At 37.2% G+C, this 18,314-nt stretch overlaps 1 protein-coding gene across 3 annotated transcripts in view; it reads left to right on the top strand.

The window, feature by feature from the left end:
- GOLGB1 (golgin B1) overlaps positions 1-18,314 on the top strand; it is an 84,327-nt gene that overhangs the window by 29,879 nt on the left and 36,134 nt on the right. Inside the window, exons 10-17 of one of the 3 annotated variants that reach the window (XM_045583955.1) lie at positions 4,674-4,799; positions 7,146-7,268; positions 8,391-8,504; positions 10,218-10,316; positions 10,602-10,905; positions 11,805-11,920; positions 14,084-14,198; positions 16,400-16,473. In XM_045583955.1, the coding sequence (XP_045439911.1) occupies positions 4,674-4,799; positions 7,146-7,268; positions 8,391-8,504; positions 10,218-10,316; positions 10,602-10,905; positions 11,805-11,920; positions 14,084-14,198; positions 16,400-16,473 (1,071 nt within the window). The other 2 variants (XM_045583956.1, XM_045583957.1) reach the window with 2 other exon arrangements.

Here is an 18,314-nt window from a genome sequence, read left to right on the forward strand (position 1 = left end):
TCCCCAAGAATCGTCAGTTCACTCCCCTTCCATACCTCTGATTCTATTATATTCACCAGTTAATATTGTTCATCAGATTTTTTTTTTAATTTCCTTGGTTTTTAGATTCACTTGTTGATAGTTATGTATTTGTTGTTCATAATTTTTATCTTTATTTACTTTCTCTTCTGAAAGAACTCCCTTCAGCAATTCATATAATTCTAATTTGGTGGTGATGAACTCCTTTAGCTTTTTTTTTATTAGTGAAGCTCTTTATCTGGCCTTCTATTCTGAGTGTTGGCTTTGCTGGATAGATTATTTTTGGCTGTAGGTTCTTTTTTTTTTTTTTTTTTTTTTTTTTTAAATATATTTTATTGATTTTGTACAGAGAGGAAGGGAGAGAGATAGAGAGTTAGAAACATCGATGAGAGAGAGTCATCGATCAGCTGCCTCTTGCACACCCCCTACTGGGGATATGCCCGCAACCAAGGTACATGCCCTTGACCGGAATCGAACCCGGGACCTTTCAGTCCCCAAGCCGACGCTCTATCCATTGAGCCAAACCGGTCCCGGCTATTTTTGGCTGTAGGTTCTTGCTATTCATCACCTTGAATATTTCTTGCCATTTCCGTCTGGCCTGCATGGTTTCTGTTGAGAAATCAGCTGTCAATGGCATTGGTGCTCCTTTATAGGTAACTACCTGCTTTGCTCTTGCTGCTTTTAATATTCTCTCTGTCTTTTGTTCTTGGAATTTTAATTATGATTCGTCTTGGCGTGGTCCTCTTTGGATTCCTTTTGTTTGGAGTTCTGTGTGCTTCCTGGACTTGTAAGTCTAATTCTTTCACCAGGTGGGGGAAGTTTTCTGTCACTATTTCTTTCAGTATGTTTTCGATATTTTGCTCTCTCTCATCTTCTGGGACCCCCATAATTCTGATGTTCGTTCGCTTGAAGTTGTCTCAGAGGTTTCTTACATTATCTTCAATTTTCTGGATTCTCTTGCCTTCTTGCTTTTGCGGAGGAGTGTCTACTGGCTCTTTATGTTTCAAATCTATGACTTGATTCTTGCTATCTTCCATTCTGTTTTTAGGACTCTGTATAATATTTTTTATTTCAGACAATGTATTCTTTATTTCTTGTTGATCCCTTATTATTTCTTATTGATTCCTTATTAATTCTAGTTGATCCCTTTTCATATTCTCATAGGTCTTATCAACCTTTTCTAGAAAATTCTTGAAAAACCTTATAAGCGTAGATTTGAACTCTATATCCAGTCGCTTTTTGTCCTCCCTTTCTTTCGTTTGTGATCTTTTTCCTTATCTCTGCATTTTCGCAGCTTCCCTGAGTTGGTGGCCTTAAAAATCTCTGTGTTCTGCTTGGATGTAATTTCAGGGTGGAACCTACAGCCTTGGCTTCCCTCAGCCATGCCCTATGCGACTCCTGAGTCTCAGTATTCCTTAGGGTCCTTCAGTACTCGCTGCAAGCACCTCTGAGATTAAGGTGCCCTTGATTTTCGCCTGCTACCAAACAGTCTAGTCTCTCCCCCAATGAGCCTGGAACTGGGGTTCAGTTCAGTTGGAAGTGGAGGTGGAGGTGGCATTCAGAGCAGTCTGGAGCTTTTGTCTCCTTCCCGCCAGGGGGAATCCCTCGGTTCAACCGTCTGTTCTCTGCACACAGTGTGCGCGCCTCTGGGGGCTCTGCTCCCCTGGGGTTCCGCCTCACAGCCCACTCTCCCTCTGTTTGAGCCTGGGCCCCTGGGGTCTGGCCTAGAACTGGGGTTCAGAGCAGTCGGAACTGGGGCTCAGCACAGTCCGAAGCTTTTATCTCCTTCCCGCTAGGGAACACCAGCCAAGCACTCAGCCACCCCTCCACTCCTGCTCTGTCCTCTCTGCGCACGCAGCGTGTCTCCGTACCTTAGGCTTTTACAGCTCCTCTGATTTTCCTTCTGGTTTTCTCTTTCCTTCTCGTTGTAGAATTTCCAGTCAGTCGACTGTAGTTCTGGGTAATGTTCATTTTATATTTTAGTTGTATTTTATTGAAATTGTTGTGTGCAGCTGCGGCTAGGTGTTTACCTGTGCAGCCATTTTGGATTCTCCGAGGATCTAGTTCTTTTCATAGGTTTGGGAAGTTCTCAAACCTCCACTATTTGTTTGAATAGACTCTGTTCTATGCTCCCTCTTCTTCTCCTCTAGAATGCCTATAATTCTAAACTTGCTTTTTCTAATGGAGTCAGATAATTCTCACGGAGCTCTTTAATTTTTCTTTATGCTCAGGTCTCTTCTTCCCTCTGTCATTGCTAGATTCTTATCTTCAGTATCACTTATTCTTTCCTCTATCTGTTGGCTCTGTTTTCTGTGCTCAGTAGTTCACTCTTAATCTCCTTAATTGCATGTCTCATTTCCAGGATTTTTAATTGGTTCTTTTTTAAAGTTCCAATTTATTTGGTAAAGTACACGTCTTAGTCATTGATTTGTTTTCTGAGTGCATTGAGTTGCCTGTCTGTATTTTCTCACATCTCATTGAATATTTTCAGAACTACAATCTTGAAATTTCTGTCATTTTCATCATATTTCTATGTGTTCCAACTTGCTCTCTGGAGATTTTTCATTTTCTTTCTGGTCATCCTCATTACTGTGGTTATTCTTAGTATTTGCTTCCCTTTGCCTATACCAGTGGTCAGCAAACTGTGGCTCTGTTGACTAATGAGTTTGCCGACTACTGATCTAGAGTCTCGATTTCAATAATTACATGCTGTTGTTGTTCCTTGTGATTAAGCCCCTATCCTAGTGGTCGGCAAACTCAGTCAATAGAGTGGCAAACCGTGGCTCGCGAGCCACAGTTTGCTGACCACTGGCCTGTACATTTATCTCTAAAGTGGTAATTCTGTTTTCCAGTAGATTGTGCTAAATTGCAGATTTTGTGTTTTGTTTTGTTTTTTACCTCTGGATTTCCCAGTCTTGAACCTCAACAGCTTCCATAAGACAGTCATGCTGCTTGGGGGTGAAGTTTGTTTGCCCTCACCATAATGGCAACCCCTGACCTCTGTGGGTTTCTGCCCCAAGTACCTCTCCTGGGTATGTCACAGAGGGAGACAGCAGTTCTACTGCAGTAGCTTTTGGTTTACAGATAATATTCTCCTGGACCCAACTCCAAGGGCAGTGGGAGGCGAGTTTTGGATTCCCAAGAGACAGCAGGACTCTGTGGTTCTGTTTCTTTGTCTGAAACACCACTGCTGGCTTAACAGTCCGCATGATTGAACCCCATGCTTTGTCATGCATCTGCTGACTCAGACACTGTTCACTCTTTTGCTGCTAGCCTTGCTGGGCTATCTGCTCCCCCGTCACCCACTGTCCCCCCAATAGCTCTCTGTTCTGGCCAAAGGAAGCGCCTGCTACTGCTGGCTTTCTTCCCTCTCCCTGCAGGCCATGTGTGCTTTCTTCACTTCTCATCTCCCTATTTATTCCTGGCTGTCCACCTTTAGATGTTTCAATGTGTGGATTTCTCAGTTATGTGTCTGTGTTGAGCAGGAATTTCTTTGCTGAATTATAATTGGTTAACTTGTTGAAATTTCAAGGGTAAAGAATAAGAGGCTATCCCATGCCTCCATTCCTCTGATGTCACTTCCTTAGTTGTTTTGTAATTGTGACTTAGGGGCATTGACCTTGATCCTTTCTGCTCCTTATTTTTTTGTGTGAAATCAATTTCCCTCAGTTATGAAAGGAATCTTAGTGTAGGAAAGCTTTTTTGACTTGTCTCTTCTGTTTTTTTGTGTTGTGTTCAAAGATATTACAGTTGGATTTCTAAGTTTTTCTTGGTTATACCAAAACATAGTTGTGGTTAGTGGAAAATTATATTTCTTCAGTTTTTAAATTAAAATTAAATAATGTTAGTAACCAAATTCCTTATTCATATTAGTCACATTTCAAGCCTTTTGTAGCCATATATGGATAGTTGATAATGAGTTATGTGGCACATGTATAAACCTTTTTCTTCTATTTTGGTTATCACTACTCTGCTTAATTTTCATTTCATTTCTAGACATTCTTAGTATAGGTCGGTGTATTGTAAGGCAGCCCTGCTAAGACAGTTTTGAGAGTTCAAAGGAACTAGGTTGTTCTAGCCTGTTAGTCCTTCTTACTGTTGACCCCTTGCATTTACCCAATATTAGAAAATGGGCAAGTCCTGCCAATTTAAGCTGCTTTAAGATTGGACAACTGTGTTTTCCAGTAAGTGCTTATTGGCTCTTCAGGGTTTTCCTGTTCTCAAGGCCATCAGATGTTGCTCTATCGCTTCCTCTCACAGATTCTAACACCAGTTCTCGTGCCTTTGGGTGGATTGTCCTAATTGCTTATATTTTGGAGTTTGTGGGACTATCTTTCTAATTTTATTATAAATATTTTCTGTAAGTTCTGGTTTTGTTATCTAGTTGTACTATCCCTTTCTATGTGAAAGACATTTTCACTTATTCATTTATGTTTTTGTGAGAGACATTTTTAAAATGCTGTTATTGCTTTTATCTTCTTGAAAAATAATTTGATAATCATTCTTTTAAAGCTGCAATACATACAGTTCCTTTTTGTGTTAAGAGGAAGTTAGAAGGATATTGGTAGATATTTAGGGTGGATAAAAAGGGAGATGAAAGAATTAAGAGTGCTAAGTAGTTTGATTAAATTTTTTTTTTCCTTCTGTGTCTTCAGTTTGATAAAAGTTCAACAGAGATGGAAGAATTTTCAGTTATGAAGCAACAGCTCCAAGAGAAGGAGGAACTCATTAGCACTTTGCAAGGCCAACTCAGCCAGACACAGGCAGAGCAAGCTGCTCAGGTAGGGTGGAAGGTACTTCATAATCGTCAGAATAAAGAATCACGAAAATCTAATGGGTTATTACATGACAAGTCAATTCAGACACTCACTTGTAAAACTGTAGCAGGTGAAAGTATAAAGCTTGAGTGTTATACTAGAAATTAGAAGGTTGTGGTAGAAGAATTAGAAGTGTTACTTACTTGATGGATTTGCCTCAACCTAATTGATCTCTGTTTCTTAGTTTTACAGATCCAGATATTTGATTTTAATAGCACCCAGAGATTCAATCTCTTAGGAATCGGTTCATGCTAAGTTCAAAAGAAACTGATAAACTAAAAGAAATACAAATGATTAGGTCCATTCTTTCCTTTGAATAAAATCTTAGTGGGAAGTTAAATTATAATCTATAATCAGAAGATTACATAGTGAGTATTTAATGAGAAGGTGGTATAGTTTTTGTGGTTTAATATTAAATGGAACTTAGTATCTAGTGACATTCTTCATATATTTTTTCTTCTACCAGGAACAGAATGTTTGGACTGGTGTCCTTAACTCTTTCTCTCTGATTATTGTTCTATATTTCCAGTTTTCCCACCTACCCCTATATTTTTTCTTTGGGAATGCTTTTGACTCATGACACATTTCTTTTTTTCCTGAAGTGTCTTTGCATCAGATGTTTACTTTATTGATAACTTGCAGTATTAGTGGTCCCTTCTTTCTGTAGATGGTCTACTGCTGTAAATACAGTTAAACTGTATGTTCTGAAATCCTTACTTTTATCTATTAGCTTTTATTGTATCCTTTTCATATATAAGCACTATATGCAATTTTGGATGGAAAATACAAAATATAAATTTACTAACAAGTGGTTTAAAATATGGAAAGCTAAGATATATAAACATATTAACAGATTCATCATAATGCAAGTCATTCCAAGTAAGTGCATAGCAACAGCAACACAGACTAAAAGTATTTTGGAAAGGTGTAAATATTTTGGAAGGTGAGTGTGACAAGAGTTCAACAGAAATTTAGGCAAAATTGTGATGGATAGATAATGTAATATTCTTGACAAGATAGGGGAAGGTATTCCATTTGTGGAGAATGGTATGAGCAGTCTCAGAGAGGAAAAAGACTATGGAACATTTATGGGAAAGGATGTGTATATGCATTTGGCTAATGAGGGGACTTCAGTGCCTATACACTTGAAACATAGGATTCCAAATTCATAGTGATGTCAGAATTCAGATAATCACAAAAATATTGAAGATCTTTTCTTACCTGAAAGGAAAGCCAAGGTCAAATCAAGGTGTCACGAATTGAGAAATCAGCAATAGTTAAGGACCAATGCAAAACGGACACCTAAAATCTGGTGGGCATGCTCAACCAGAGATTTTAATGAAATGAATAAGCAGGCACACACACGTGTGTGTGCAAACACATGCGTGCACACACACACACACACACACACACACAACCTCAAAACAGCACTGATACTGACCAGCTCACAGTCAGTCAATATATTTTTATTTCATTCTACTAAGAGCCAGTTTCAAGTGAGGATGATCTAGAACTCTTCAAATAATGACAACTAAAAAGAGCTATTTGGGGAGGTGGTGTGGGTTGGGAAATACACAAAGTTTTTTAGTAGAAGCAATTCTTTGAAAATAAGTCTAGAAAGAAATATTCATATTTTCTGTTGCAGAGGACCCTGAATAAAAGATCCATTAGTTTGAAGTTTGACTTATGAGAATTTCACTGGAACTTTTCGAGCATGAATATAACATTGAAAGAAGTGTCTAGGGTAGGGTTGTCGAACTCAATCAGAGAAGGGGCCAAAATCTAAAATCCAGCCTAAATCGCGGGCCAAATGGTTTACTGAACAGTCATAAACTGTCATTGTGTTGGAAACGCAGCGGAGTGCAGTGATGACAGCGCAGTGCGGGCCACATTGCAAGGCCTGGCGGGACGGATTTGGCCCGCGGGCCTTGTGTTTGACACATGTGGTCTAGGGCTTAACAGAAATCTAACTTCACTTTGTATGTTTAATATTCCATCCTCCTTGAAACTTTAAAAAATATATAACTATTGAATACTTAAACATTTCTAGCAACCATGCAAATATAATTTTCTATCAGAATTTATATTTAGGATGGCTTCTGAATTTGATAATAGGCTTTCTGTCACATTTGGAAGTTACTGTCAGACCTGCTTCTCTTCCAACATTATCAACTTTGACATTCAAACTTTAATTAGAAGAACCTATTGTTTATCAGTTCTCAGTGTCAATCTTTGGAGAGTAGTCTGTGAGTTCTGTTTGTGACATTTGGGGAGAGTAACTTGTATAGTTTCTCTGGTGTGTGTTTTTAGTTGAGTTCCATGCAGCAGGTGGTCCGAGAGAAAGATGCCCGCTTTGAAACACAGGTTCGTCTTCATGAAGATGAGCTTCTTCAGTTAGTAACCCAGGCAGATGTGGAAACAGAGATGCAACAGGTGTGTTGCTAAAACTTAGTAGAATGACTGTCATTTTGGTTTACATTTAATTAAATTGTCACAGCCATTTTTTTCACCATTACCCACTGCTCTTCACATGGTCTTAGCGTGCTCCTTAATTGGCTTCTTTTTGGGCTTCTTTTTGGTGTCCTTGTCTTCTGTTGCATATTGATTATTTTTTCCTTATCCTTACCTTGCCTCTTTAACCAGGTTGTTGGTACTCAAAAGCTGAGTTTAGTTGGCAAATGTATGTGGTAGTGAGAAATTGGTTTCCTTTTGGTTTGCTGATCATAAGCTATTACCTATGTGCATTAAAAGCCTGATCCAAAGCTTCAAATCAATGAAGCCAGTCTTAAATGTTCAAAAATTAAATTCAAATAGGATTGATTTTGAAACCATGAAGTCTTTCATCAAGTCAATATTTTAAAAAATTTTATTGAATCTCTTGAGAATTGTCTTCATTGATTTTGAACTTTTCAGCTACTAACTCAAAGGTATTTGTTTCTATTTAGTGTGTAGTGCAGTGTGGTAGCTAAAGGGACTCCAGTGGCCTTTCATGTTTGATTCATTTAATTATTTTGAGTAAAAACTTTTTCCAAGTTCTAAGCAGTCCTTCAAACTACACCACTGAGGTTTCAGAAATCGACACTTTTTAAAGTAGAATATTAATGTATACATGTATCATAGATTTATTCATTCAACAGATGTTTATTGAGTGCATGTCCCATGCATGACACTAAAAGAAAAATGGTTCTTGCCTGCAGAGAATGTTTTCTTTGGTGAGCGAGACATATATGTACCTGTGTTATTTAAGTACAGGACATTGACTATAATTTTTAAAAGTGTGTGTGTATCATTTTCTTTAAATCTGAGAAAGGCTCCCTAATTCAGGTACTTGCTTGTATCTCAGTTTGTTGGTTGTCAGTGCTCTGGAAGAGACCTTTTTCGAGATTCTTTCTTGCTGCTGGTTGGGGAGCATGGCATGCTGGTGTCCCACTCTTGAATCTGTTATCCTCAACGTCCAGAAATCCTGAGTGCACAAATATTCATGGCATTTTGAAAAGTAAGCAGATAGCAGTGCTCATGTGTTAGCACATTATGTCTAAAATGTTTTCTTCTTAGAAACTGCGGGTGCTACAGAGGAAACTTGAAGAGCAGGAGGAAGCCTTGTTGGGCCGTGCTCAGGTTGTGGACCTGTTGCAACAGGAGCTGACTGCTGCCGAACAGAGAAACCAGGTACTGCCCTCTGATCTCCACTGCCTGCCTCGACACCACTCATTTCTACTATAGTTTGCCAGGCAGCAGGTATAAGATTTTGTTATATGTTTTCAGAGAATTGATGGCATTTATTCATTCTTTCAACAAATTTCCTGTGGTGGTGATTCATTCTAAGCAAAACAGATACAGTACAGTTTTTCCCTTGTGAAGCTTACGTTTAACATATTTTTAAATTTAGTATTTCCTGTAATTTTTTTTTTACTTTATTTTTATTGTTGACACTATTACAGATATGCCCCTTTACCTCCCATCTTTGCCCACCTCCAACCAGCTCCCCCTCCTTCTCTTTACCCATCACTATACTGTTGTCTGTGAGCTGTGCATATGTGTTCTTTGGCTAATCTCTTTACCTTCTTTCATCCAGTCCTCTCCTCTCCTGTCCCCTTTGAACTTACATTTCATATGTTTCTTTGCCTTTGTGATTTTATACCTTGGGTCGTACTTTCTCTAGAATGTCATATGTTTCTCTGGTGACTCTTTTCTATCAGTTTACGTCTTCTCTGCCTTGAATGATTCTTGTGCTTTATGTACTGTCCCTTCTTTGTTTTTGCTGGTTGACTTTCTGTTGGATTGAATTAATCCCACCATTTTGTAATATTCCCTTGAATCTAAAGGTGATCAAGAATGCTGATGTTCTAAGATGTTAAACTCAAGTATTCCATCCCATGACTGTAATCCACCTTATTGTTCTCTTTCTTAGATTTTCTTAACCTTTCTTTTCATTGAGGTTCCTTGATCCTTTCAGTCAGTTTGTTTCTTTAGTATTAGTTCTTTTTGGCCTCTATTTTTTGCCTGTCCAGTATAGACCCATGTTCAATTATTTTGGCTATTCTTCTACCAGCCCTTGGATTCCTTGTGTCTCTGCCCCATCACATTTAAAGAGCCGCATTGTAATGTGGAATTGGTGTCACAGCTCACATTCTCTGCTTGTTCACGTGAGTGCAGATGCTGCTGGAAAAAATCAGGCATCTCCTTTTTTCTTAATTTTCAACTCTTTTAAAAAAGGACTTTCTTGCATAGAAACATGTTCCCTTATATCCAATCCTAACAAAAGCCATATCCTGACACTGAGGCCCCTTTCTGGCTGTCATCAGATAATCAGGTTCAAATCCTAGTTATTCCACTTAGTACTAGATTAATACTTTATAGATGATTGCATATATGCGACTTTTGGTAAATTTCCTTCCTTCTCTGCTCCTTCTAATATCTTTAAGTATCTCTTTCGTGGTTTCTATAATTTTGCATTATAATGATCTAAGTGTGACTCTTCCACTGAACTCAGGGACTGGATTTGTTCATTCATTCATTCATTCATTCATTCATTCAATTGTTTTTTGATTACCATGTACTCAAAATACCATATACTGTGCTATGTGCTAGAGAGCAATGTTAATAAAATAGATACAGTCTCTTTCTATTATTGATTTTATTTTGTAATGGAAGAGACAGAAATTAAAAGATAATGACTCAAATAAATATGTACAATTAATGGCACAAATAAATACAAACTCTCAAAAGTATCAAGAAGCAAACACTGAGGGTTTTACACAGTTGTAGGTTTGGTGCTGAGTGTCTAGTAGTCCATGCTTCACCTAGAAGAGGTACTTCCCTTTGCTTATTGAGATGAAAGAATGAATTTATGGTTCAGGAAACTTTGTCTTTTTTTCTTAGGTTCTCTCTCAGCAGTTACAGCAGATAGAAGCTGAGCATAATATTTTAAGAAACACTTTAGAAACGGAAAGACAGGAGTCCAAGATTCTGATGGAAAAGATGGACCTTGAAGTGGCGGAGAGAAAGTTATCCTTTCATAATCTGCAGGAAGAAATGCGTCATCTGCTGGAGCAGCTGGAGCAAGCAGGTCAAGCGCAGGCTGAACTTCAGTCCCAGTACAGTGCTTTGGAGCAGAAGCACAAAACCGAAATAGAAGAGAAGACCTCTCACATTTTGAGTCTTCAAAAGATCGAGCAAGAATTACACTCAGCCTGTGATGCTGTAAAGGATGAAAATTCAAAGCTTCTCCAAGAGAAGAGTAAGCAGGCACTTCTGATGGAAAAGATGGACCTTGAAGTGGCGGAGAGAAAATTATCCTTTCATAATCTGCAGGAAGAAATGCGTCATCTGCTGGAGCAGCTGGAGCAAGCAGGTCAAGCGCAGGCTGAACTTCAGTCCCAGTACAGTGCTTTGGAGCAGAAGCACAAAACCGAAATCGAAGAGAAGACCTCTCACATTTTGAGTCTTCAAAAGATCGAGCAAGAACTACACTCAGCCTGTGATGCTGTAAAGGATGAAAATTCAAAGCTTTTCCAAGAGAAGAGTGAGCAGGCACTTCATTCAGCCCAGGCCATTCAGCAGCTGGAAGGTCAGTGTTTCATTGCTTTAGAAGCTCACTTGTCCAGAACTTGAGTGCTCCTTCTTCAGAATTTTAGGGTTAATGGCATCATTTGCTCAAACCAATTGAATTAATAGAAGGATTGAGAAAGGCATCTCTTCTGAACTCGTTGTTGTGTTTCTTTTGTCTCTGGCAAAAATTACAATCTTGCTTAATACTATAATTATCATTACAGTACTAAAAACTATTGATAATGATGTGTCAGATATTTAAAGAAATGCTATGTGAAATATGACTGGGGTCTGAAGGGGTTCAGTGACTGAAATGAGTAGGATTTGAATTAATTTGTGAATAACTCAGGCCAGATCTGGGTGCATAGGTAGGGGGACATGGATCTGAATGCTTTTCTTATAATTGAAAATTTATTTTCAAAGAAAACTTTTATCCTTTATGAAAGTTTAAGAAAACATTGTTATAATAAGAGGTCTAATTTAGTTTAATTCTAATAGATTGGCATATACGTAAAGAATGAAGTTGAAGGTCTGTATTGAAGAACTGAACATTAACTAGAAAGCCTGAGGCGCATAAGAGGGGAACGGTGTATTACAAGCACACTGTCCTCTTAAGTAAACCACATTCATATTTATAATTCCTATAAAATTGCCATGGGCTTTATAACACTTCAGAGAAGAGTAAAAAAATAAAGCAAAAAATGGCATGTAGGCCTGTTTTATTTTACCTTTGAAGCAAGGGGCTTACTGAGGATGCCTTTTGGTCCTTGAGATCATTTAAACAGTTTAAAAAATGTTGTCATTGGTGGCATAATTGTAATTAAGAAAACTAAACAGCATATAATATATCCCTAGAAAATAATAACTAAGTTTCAGACTTGAGGAAGAGATTATTTCTATTTATTTTTTTTCCCTTAGATCAACTTGAGCAAAAATCCAAGGAAATTAGCCAATTTCTAAATAAACCAACTTTGCAGAATGATGAAATGGCAACTCAGACTTCTTTCCCAGATATTTCTAATGAGGGTGCACAGGTAATTAAATGTACATTTATTATGAATATGGTCTATTTGTGTTTGGGTATTCTAATGAGAATTTATTCCAGAAGGCAGTATAATAAACCTTCTGTCCTCTGGCCTCATAAAATGCTTTTGTGGAATGACTCAGGAAAGACATTAATTTAGTGTCTCAGGAACAAATAATGAGAAAAAAGTAGATAACAAGCACCATGATCTCAGAAGCCCTTCTGATTCTAAGATCTTAAAAGTCTGTATTGGAGAGTAATCAATTCTTTTTTAATCAATAATCAGTTTTTTCAGTTGAGAAGGCAATTTCATTTTTGTTAGGCTGAGATTTGATCAGGTTTAATGCATGCGTTTTAGCCTAACCAAATTTATTAGTGTATTATAGAAATCATAATGTTCTCATTAATTAATTAACAGTAAAACATTTAATTACCAAGTGTCCGTTGGTTGGCCAGTATTTTCTTTCTACCTTCTATAAAAATTTTTGTGGGAAGTTAGTTTATAATCACAAGAAGGCTGCTAATGGAGCATGAATATTAGAACAAAGGGAGTTAGCTTGATGATCTTAATTAGCTCGTGTCAAACTAGGATTCTTGGATTCATTCATCTCCATATATGGAGTTAAGAATATATCTTTCCAAATTGACAGACATATTGTCTAGCAGAATCCCATGTTCCCTGGGCAGTACTGTGCATTGATTAAAACTTTTGCTTCCTGGTTTCTAGCATCTAGAGCTTTTAATCTCTTCTATCATTCTCAACTTTTTCCTCCAATGTTTTGTTAAGACATTTTAAACAATTCAAAAAAATTGAAAGGACATGAATTGCTTTGTTAAGACATTTTAAACAATTCAAAAAAAATTGAAAGACTAGATTCTGTCACTAACATCTTATTGTATTTGCTTAACCAAATTTCCATTTATCCAATGATTCATCTTAATTTTTTTTTACATATTTTATAGTAAGTTGAGTATACTTTTCTCTAAATATCTCAGCATGCATGTTATTGACTAGATTTTAATATTTGTTTATAGTTCTTTTGAGTATTTACAAAACATGAAATGTAAAAATATTAAGTATACCGTTCCCTGAGTTTTGGTAAATGCATATACATGTGTTATCCAAATCCTTAAGATATATTATTAGGATAATATTCTCATACCCCTTTTTTTTAATTGGGGTTATATTGGTTAATAAAGCCATGGCTTTTCTGTGTTTCACCTGTCCTATATAAAACAAATTGGGAACTTCCCTCAGAATAAAAGCCATAAAATCCTTACACTCATCTCTTGTCATTTCTTGAAGCATGAAATGAAGATTTGAGGCTAAGTGAGCTATAAAGACACTCAAGGCTCAAAAATTTTATAATTTTCTGAAAAATAAATAGAATAATCCCCTTGGAGAACAAAAATATATAACGAGGCATAAAACTAAATGTGTGGCATAATTTGATAATGCCTGTCATTAGAAAAAGCAAACAATACATATGCATAAATGAAACACAAGCAAAAAACAATTGTGGCTCTTCTTCCTTTCCTAAAGGGTACATATTACTTTGCCTGTGTTCTTCCTTGAGAGCTTCTCTTTATGTTCAGTCTCCTGGAGAATGACCTGGTTATCAGGTGGCATTAGTCTAATTTTGTGATGTTATGTATTTGTGGACCTGAAAATGTTCTTTTCTATGCAATAGACTTGGGATCTCTGTCTTTTAATCCAGGCTTCAGTTTTACATTAAAAAACCAATGAACTAGAAGCTTGTGTGAAATATTTTTTCTTCCTAGAAAATACATTCTTTAATAATTACTTAAGCAATAAGTAGATGCTCTTTTTTTCAAATGTATTTTTTTTATTGATTTCATAGAGGAAGGGAGAGGAAGAGAGAGATAGAAACATCAACGATGAGAGAGAATCATTGGTCGGCTGCCTCCTACATGCCCTCTACTGGGGAATGAGCCCACAATCTGGGCATGTGCCATGACAGGGAATTGAACCATGACCTTCTAGTTCATATCATTATGTTCAACCACTGAGCCATGCCATCTGAGCAGTAATGCTACTTTTAACACATTTTCATGGCTGAAGAATTTTTAGAAGACAAAAATGCTTGAGGCTATCTGGCACTAGTATGAAAGTTTTTCACTGGAGACAATTTGTTCTTTTTCTACAATTCAGGTGACCACTGAGGAGAATATTGCCTTTTTGCAGAAGAGAGTGGTAGAACTAGAGAAGGAAAATGGTGCCTTGCTCCTTAGTTCCATAGAACTGGAGGAATTGAAAGCTGAGAATGGTATGTATAGATAAAAATAATAATTTTATCTTCTTAACCCACAAGTGCTTCTACTTTTACCATGATATGCATATAATATATAGATTTTCTGATTATTCGATAATAAAGATCTTACTTAGATAGCTGAGGGGGTGTTATTGAAGATAGGATTAACATACATTTAAACAGTTTAAACATAATACCAATGTTTACTGTAACTTCTTGCAGAGTAGGTTATAAATACTGCGGGATATCTATATTATATTCATTTTGAAGTACTTAAGGACTATTATAGGAAGAATGGTCTAAATAGGACTTTAATAAAATGATGAATTTTTAAATAAGAAAAATGAAAAAAGAACAGAAATGCCTGGTAATAAATTTGTGAGATGAGGTAATAGAGAGTATAAATAAAGGTTCAAAGGTAGAAACCATTGTTGGTTTTATTCATGTTATAGTCAACTGAGAACTCTATACTTATCTAAGGATTTAGCTAGAGTGTTATCTTTTTCAGGAAGTCTACTTTGATCCCCCAAAGTTGAGTTAAATTCATTTTTGTGCTTTTGTAACATCCTTGCATTCCTTTAACATTATATTAAAATAATGATGTTTATACTTTACACTGTTTGCTCTTCAGAGATGAAGTTAAGCTGTTTCAAGACAGGAGCCATTTTTGTTGTTCTTTGTTGTACCTTTTATCAACAACTGGAATAGTATTAGTCAAATAGTAGCTGCTGAATAAAGTTATGTTGGGTTGAACTAAATTTAGCATTTTATTCTGTAGGAATGTGTGTGAATAGTTAGTAAGGATGAAGACATACCTTCTCCCATTTATCACCCACTTCACAAGGACTTTCTGATTTTAGTAGCATTTAGTTAATGCTTTACTAATCTGTTTTATACTGGATAAACTAATATGCTATGTCTTGAGTGAAAGTGAATATCAAGTAAAGTTTGTATCATTTCTTAAATGCTAAAGCCAGTATTTCCACCTTAATCATGTTACAGTTCCACTTAGCTCTAAACTGGGGATTATTCCTTTATTAGACTACTAGAGGCCCAGTGCACACATTTGTGCATGGTGGGAGGGGGATTCCTCAGTCCGGCTTTCACCCTCTTGCAATCTGGGACCCCTCAGGGGATGTCCACCTGCCACCTGCCTGTGGGAAGCGGGCCTAAGCCAGCAGTCAGACATCCCCTTAGGGGTCCTTAGCACTGTCATGGAGGTGGGAGAGGTTCCTGCCACCACTGCTGCACTTGCCAGCCATGAGCCAGACTTCTGGCTGAGTGGCACTCTCCTTGTGGGAGCGCACTGACCACCAGTGGACAGTTCCTGTGTTGAGTGTCTGCCCCCCAGTGGTCAGTGTGCATCATAACAACCAGTCTTTCTGCTGTTCGGTCAATTTGCATATTAGGGTTTTTTATATATAGGATTTCCACCATTGTTCCCATCACAAATTCAGCTCATTGTTCAACCCATTCAAAGCACTTCTTTGAGACCTATCCATGATGCTTATTTTGCAGTTTTACAAACAATACTTATCATTGTCATGCAGTTCATTATGGTTTAGAGGTGTTACATGCATTCTATTCTCCTTGCTCTCCCTTGCAGAGACCATTAATACAAACAAAGGGGAAAAAAAGGATTTTTTTGTATTAGTTTTCCCATCTGGTCTTATAGGTTACCTTTGTTTTATGCATCATGTTCCGCTCACCTCATCCTTTACATTCTTCTCAAGTAATCTTATGAAGTGTCTGAACATATTGTATGACTTAAATTTATTTATTTCATGAATGTTCATTCAGCAAATTTTTATTTGTCAGGCACTAATCTAGTTGCCATTTCTAGCTTATACCTGCTCTTTTCTTGCCATTTCTTTTTAGTAAGCCTTTTCTCTCTCAAACTACTTTTTTTCTGTTTCTTTCCTCTTGATTATTTCATGCATCTCACATAGCCTCATACATTTGGGTTTCTAAACACTTTACCTATATCTTCTAAGGCAGGGGTCCTCAAACTTTTTAAAGTGGGGGCCAGATCACGGTCCCTCAGAGAGCTGGAGGGCCGGACTATATGAACTACTAATTCCTACTGTAACACCTCGGCTGCGCCCACTGCCCAAAAAACCTGGCGGGCCGGATCAGACTCCTCTGCGGGCCACATGTGGCCCGAGGGCCGTAGTTTGAAGACGCCTGTCTAAGAATATTTATTTTGTGACTTTCAGAAAAACTATCTTCTCTGATTACTCTCCTGGAGGCTCAGAATAAAACTGGAGAGGCAGATAGAAAAATCAGTGAGGTAAGTGATTGATTCTTAAAATAACCAAAATGTTAACTAGATCACAAGGATTTAGTTTCAAACCTAAACATTTCTGCAATTTTCTAATGTTGACAGAGAATTACATTACCTCGAAAGTTAGATCTGTTTAAGAAATTCAGTGATTATTATTTCCTCATTTGTTTCTGAATATTTTGTTTCTGAATATTTTGTTCTGAACAAATAAAAAGATTTGATAACCCATTTCTTATAATGGGTTATCATTTATCTCAACTTCTTTGCCCATCTGAAAACAGTTTCTCAGTAAAGTGCTCAGATAAACTCTCTAGCTCACCCCTTTCCCCCTCCACCCCACCCCACCCCACCCCAATCAGTTAGCACAGTTTCACTTCGGATTATATTTAAAAGGTATTTTTGGATGATGTTGCTTTTTATAATCTGAAAATTACTATAATAAATGTGTGATTCCTTAATATTCTGTTGATTTAAGTTTATTGTTAACAGGTGTTTCATTAGCTATGTTTTTCCAATCAATAAGTCAATGATAGAGTTGTAAATGACCTTGAGAAATAATGTAACTTCTTTTTTTTTTTCTTCTGTTCATTCAAAACATATTTATTGAACAATTGCTCTGAGCCATACATGATACAATCCATTAGGAATAATGTAACTTCTTAACAGAAGTGTCTGCTTGCTTATTGTATTAGAGTTCTCCAGAGAAACAGAACTAATAGGAAATGTGTGTGTGTGTATGTGTGTGTGTGTGTAATTGGGGAGAGAGAGAGAGAGAGAGAGAGAGAGAGAGAGAGAGAGATTGATTTATTTTACGGAATTAACTTACGCAGTTGTGGAGGCTGGTAAATTCAGAATATACAGGTTAGGACAGCAGGCTGGAGACCCAGAGAAGAGTTGCAGTTCAAATCCAAAGGCAATCTGCTGACAGAATTCCCACTTTTTTTTTTAGGGGATGGGTTTTAAGGCCTTTAACTGATTGGGTGAGGCCCACCTACATTATAGAGGATAGTATGCTTTAATCAAAGTCTACTGATTTAAGTGTTAATCTAATCCAAAAATATTTTCATAGAAGCATCTAGAGTAGGGGTGTCGAACTCAATCAGAGAAGGGGCCAAAATCTAAAATCCAGCCTAAATCGCGGGCTGAATGGTTTACTGAACAGTCATAAACTGTCATTGTGATGGAAACGCAGCGAAGTGCAGTGATGACAGCGCGGTGCGGGCCACATTACAAGGCCTGGCGGGACGGATTTGGCCCGCAGGCCTTGTGTTTGACACATGTGATCTAGAGTAATATTTGACCAAGTTTGACCTAGCCAAGATGGCAATAAAATTAACCACCACAATTATAGTCAATGCCTTTTCATGGGACAAGTGGTGCTTTGTTCACCAAATTGTCAAAAGGAATTAAATTTTGAAAATTGTAGCATTATATGAATACTGACAGAGTAAATATAAATTTTGTTTGGCCAGGGGATGCTTAATGTTTTAAGATGCTTAGTAATGGTAGTGAGAACAAGATAATTTAGCTCAAAAAAGAACAGATAAGACAGATGGGAATCTGTTAAGAAGAAAAGAAAGAAAAACAAAGCAACCCAAATGGAGAACAGATAGGGAACAATGGAAAAGAAAGATAAAAAGGCACACAGAAATTTCAAAAGAAAGGGTGAATATGATAATCCCTTGGGATAGGAGAGGGTGAGTAGGAAAGTGTAAGTGTGGCTGAAAGAGGCAGACTAGTATTAGGAGAAAAAGTGAGAGTGGCTAGAAACAGTTAAATTCTCTGGTTCCTTGCCTTTTCGTTATGGGATGACATTGATTTTTTTTTACTGGAGTCAAAAAGTTAAT

This window comes from Pipistrellus kuhlii, unplaced genomic scaffold (genome assembly GCF_014108245.1).
Source record: "Pipistrellus kuhlii isolate mPipKuh1 unplaced genomic scaffold, mPipKuh1.p scaffold_m20_p_2, whole genome shotgun sequence".
NCBI classification, from domain to species: Eukaryota; Metazoa; Chordata; class Mammalia; order Chiroptera; family Vespertilionidae; genus Pipistrellus; species Pipistrellus kuhlii.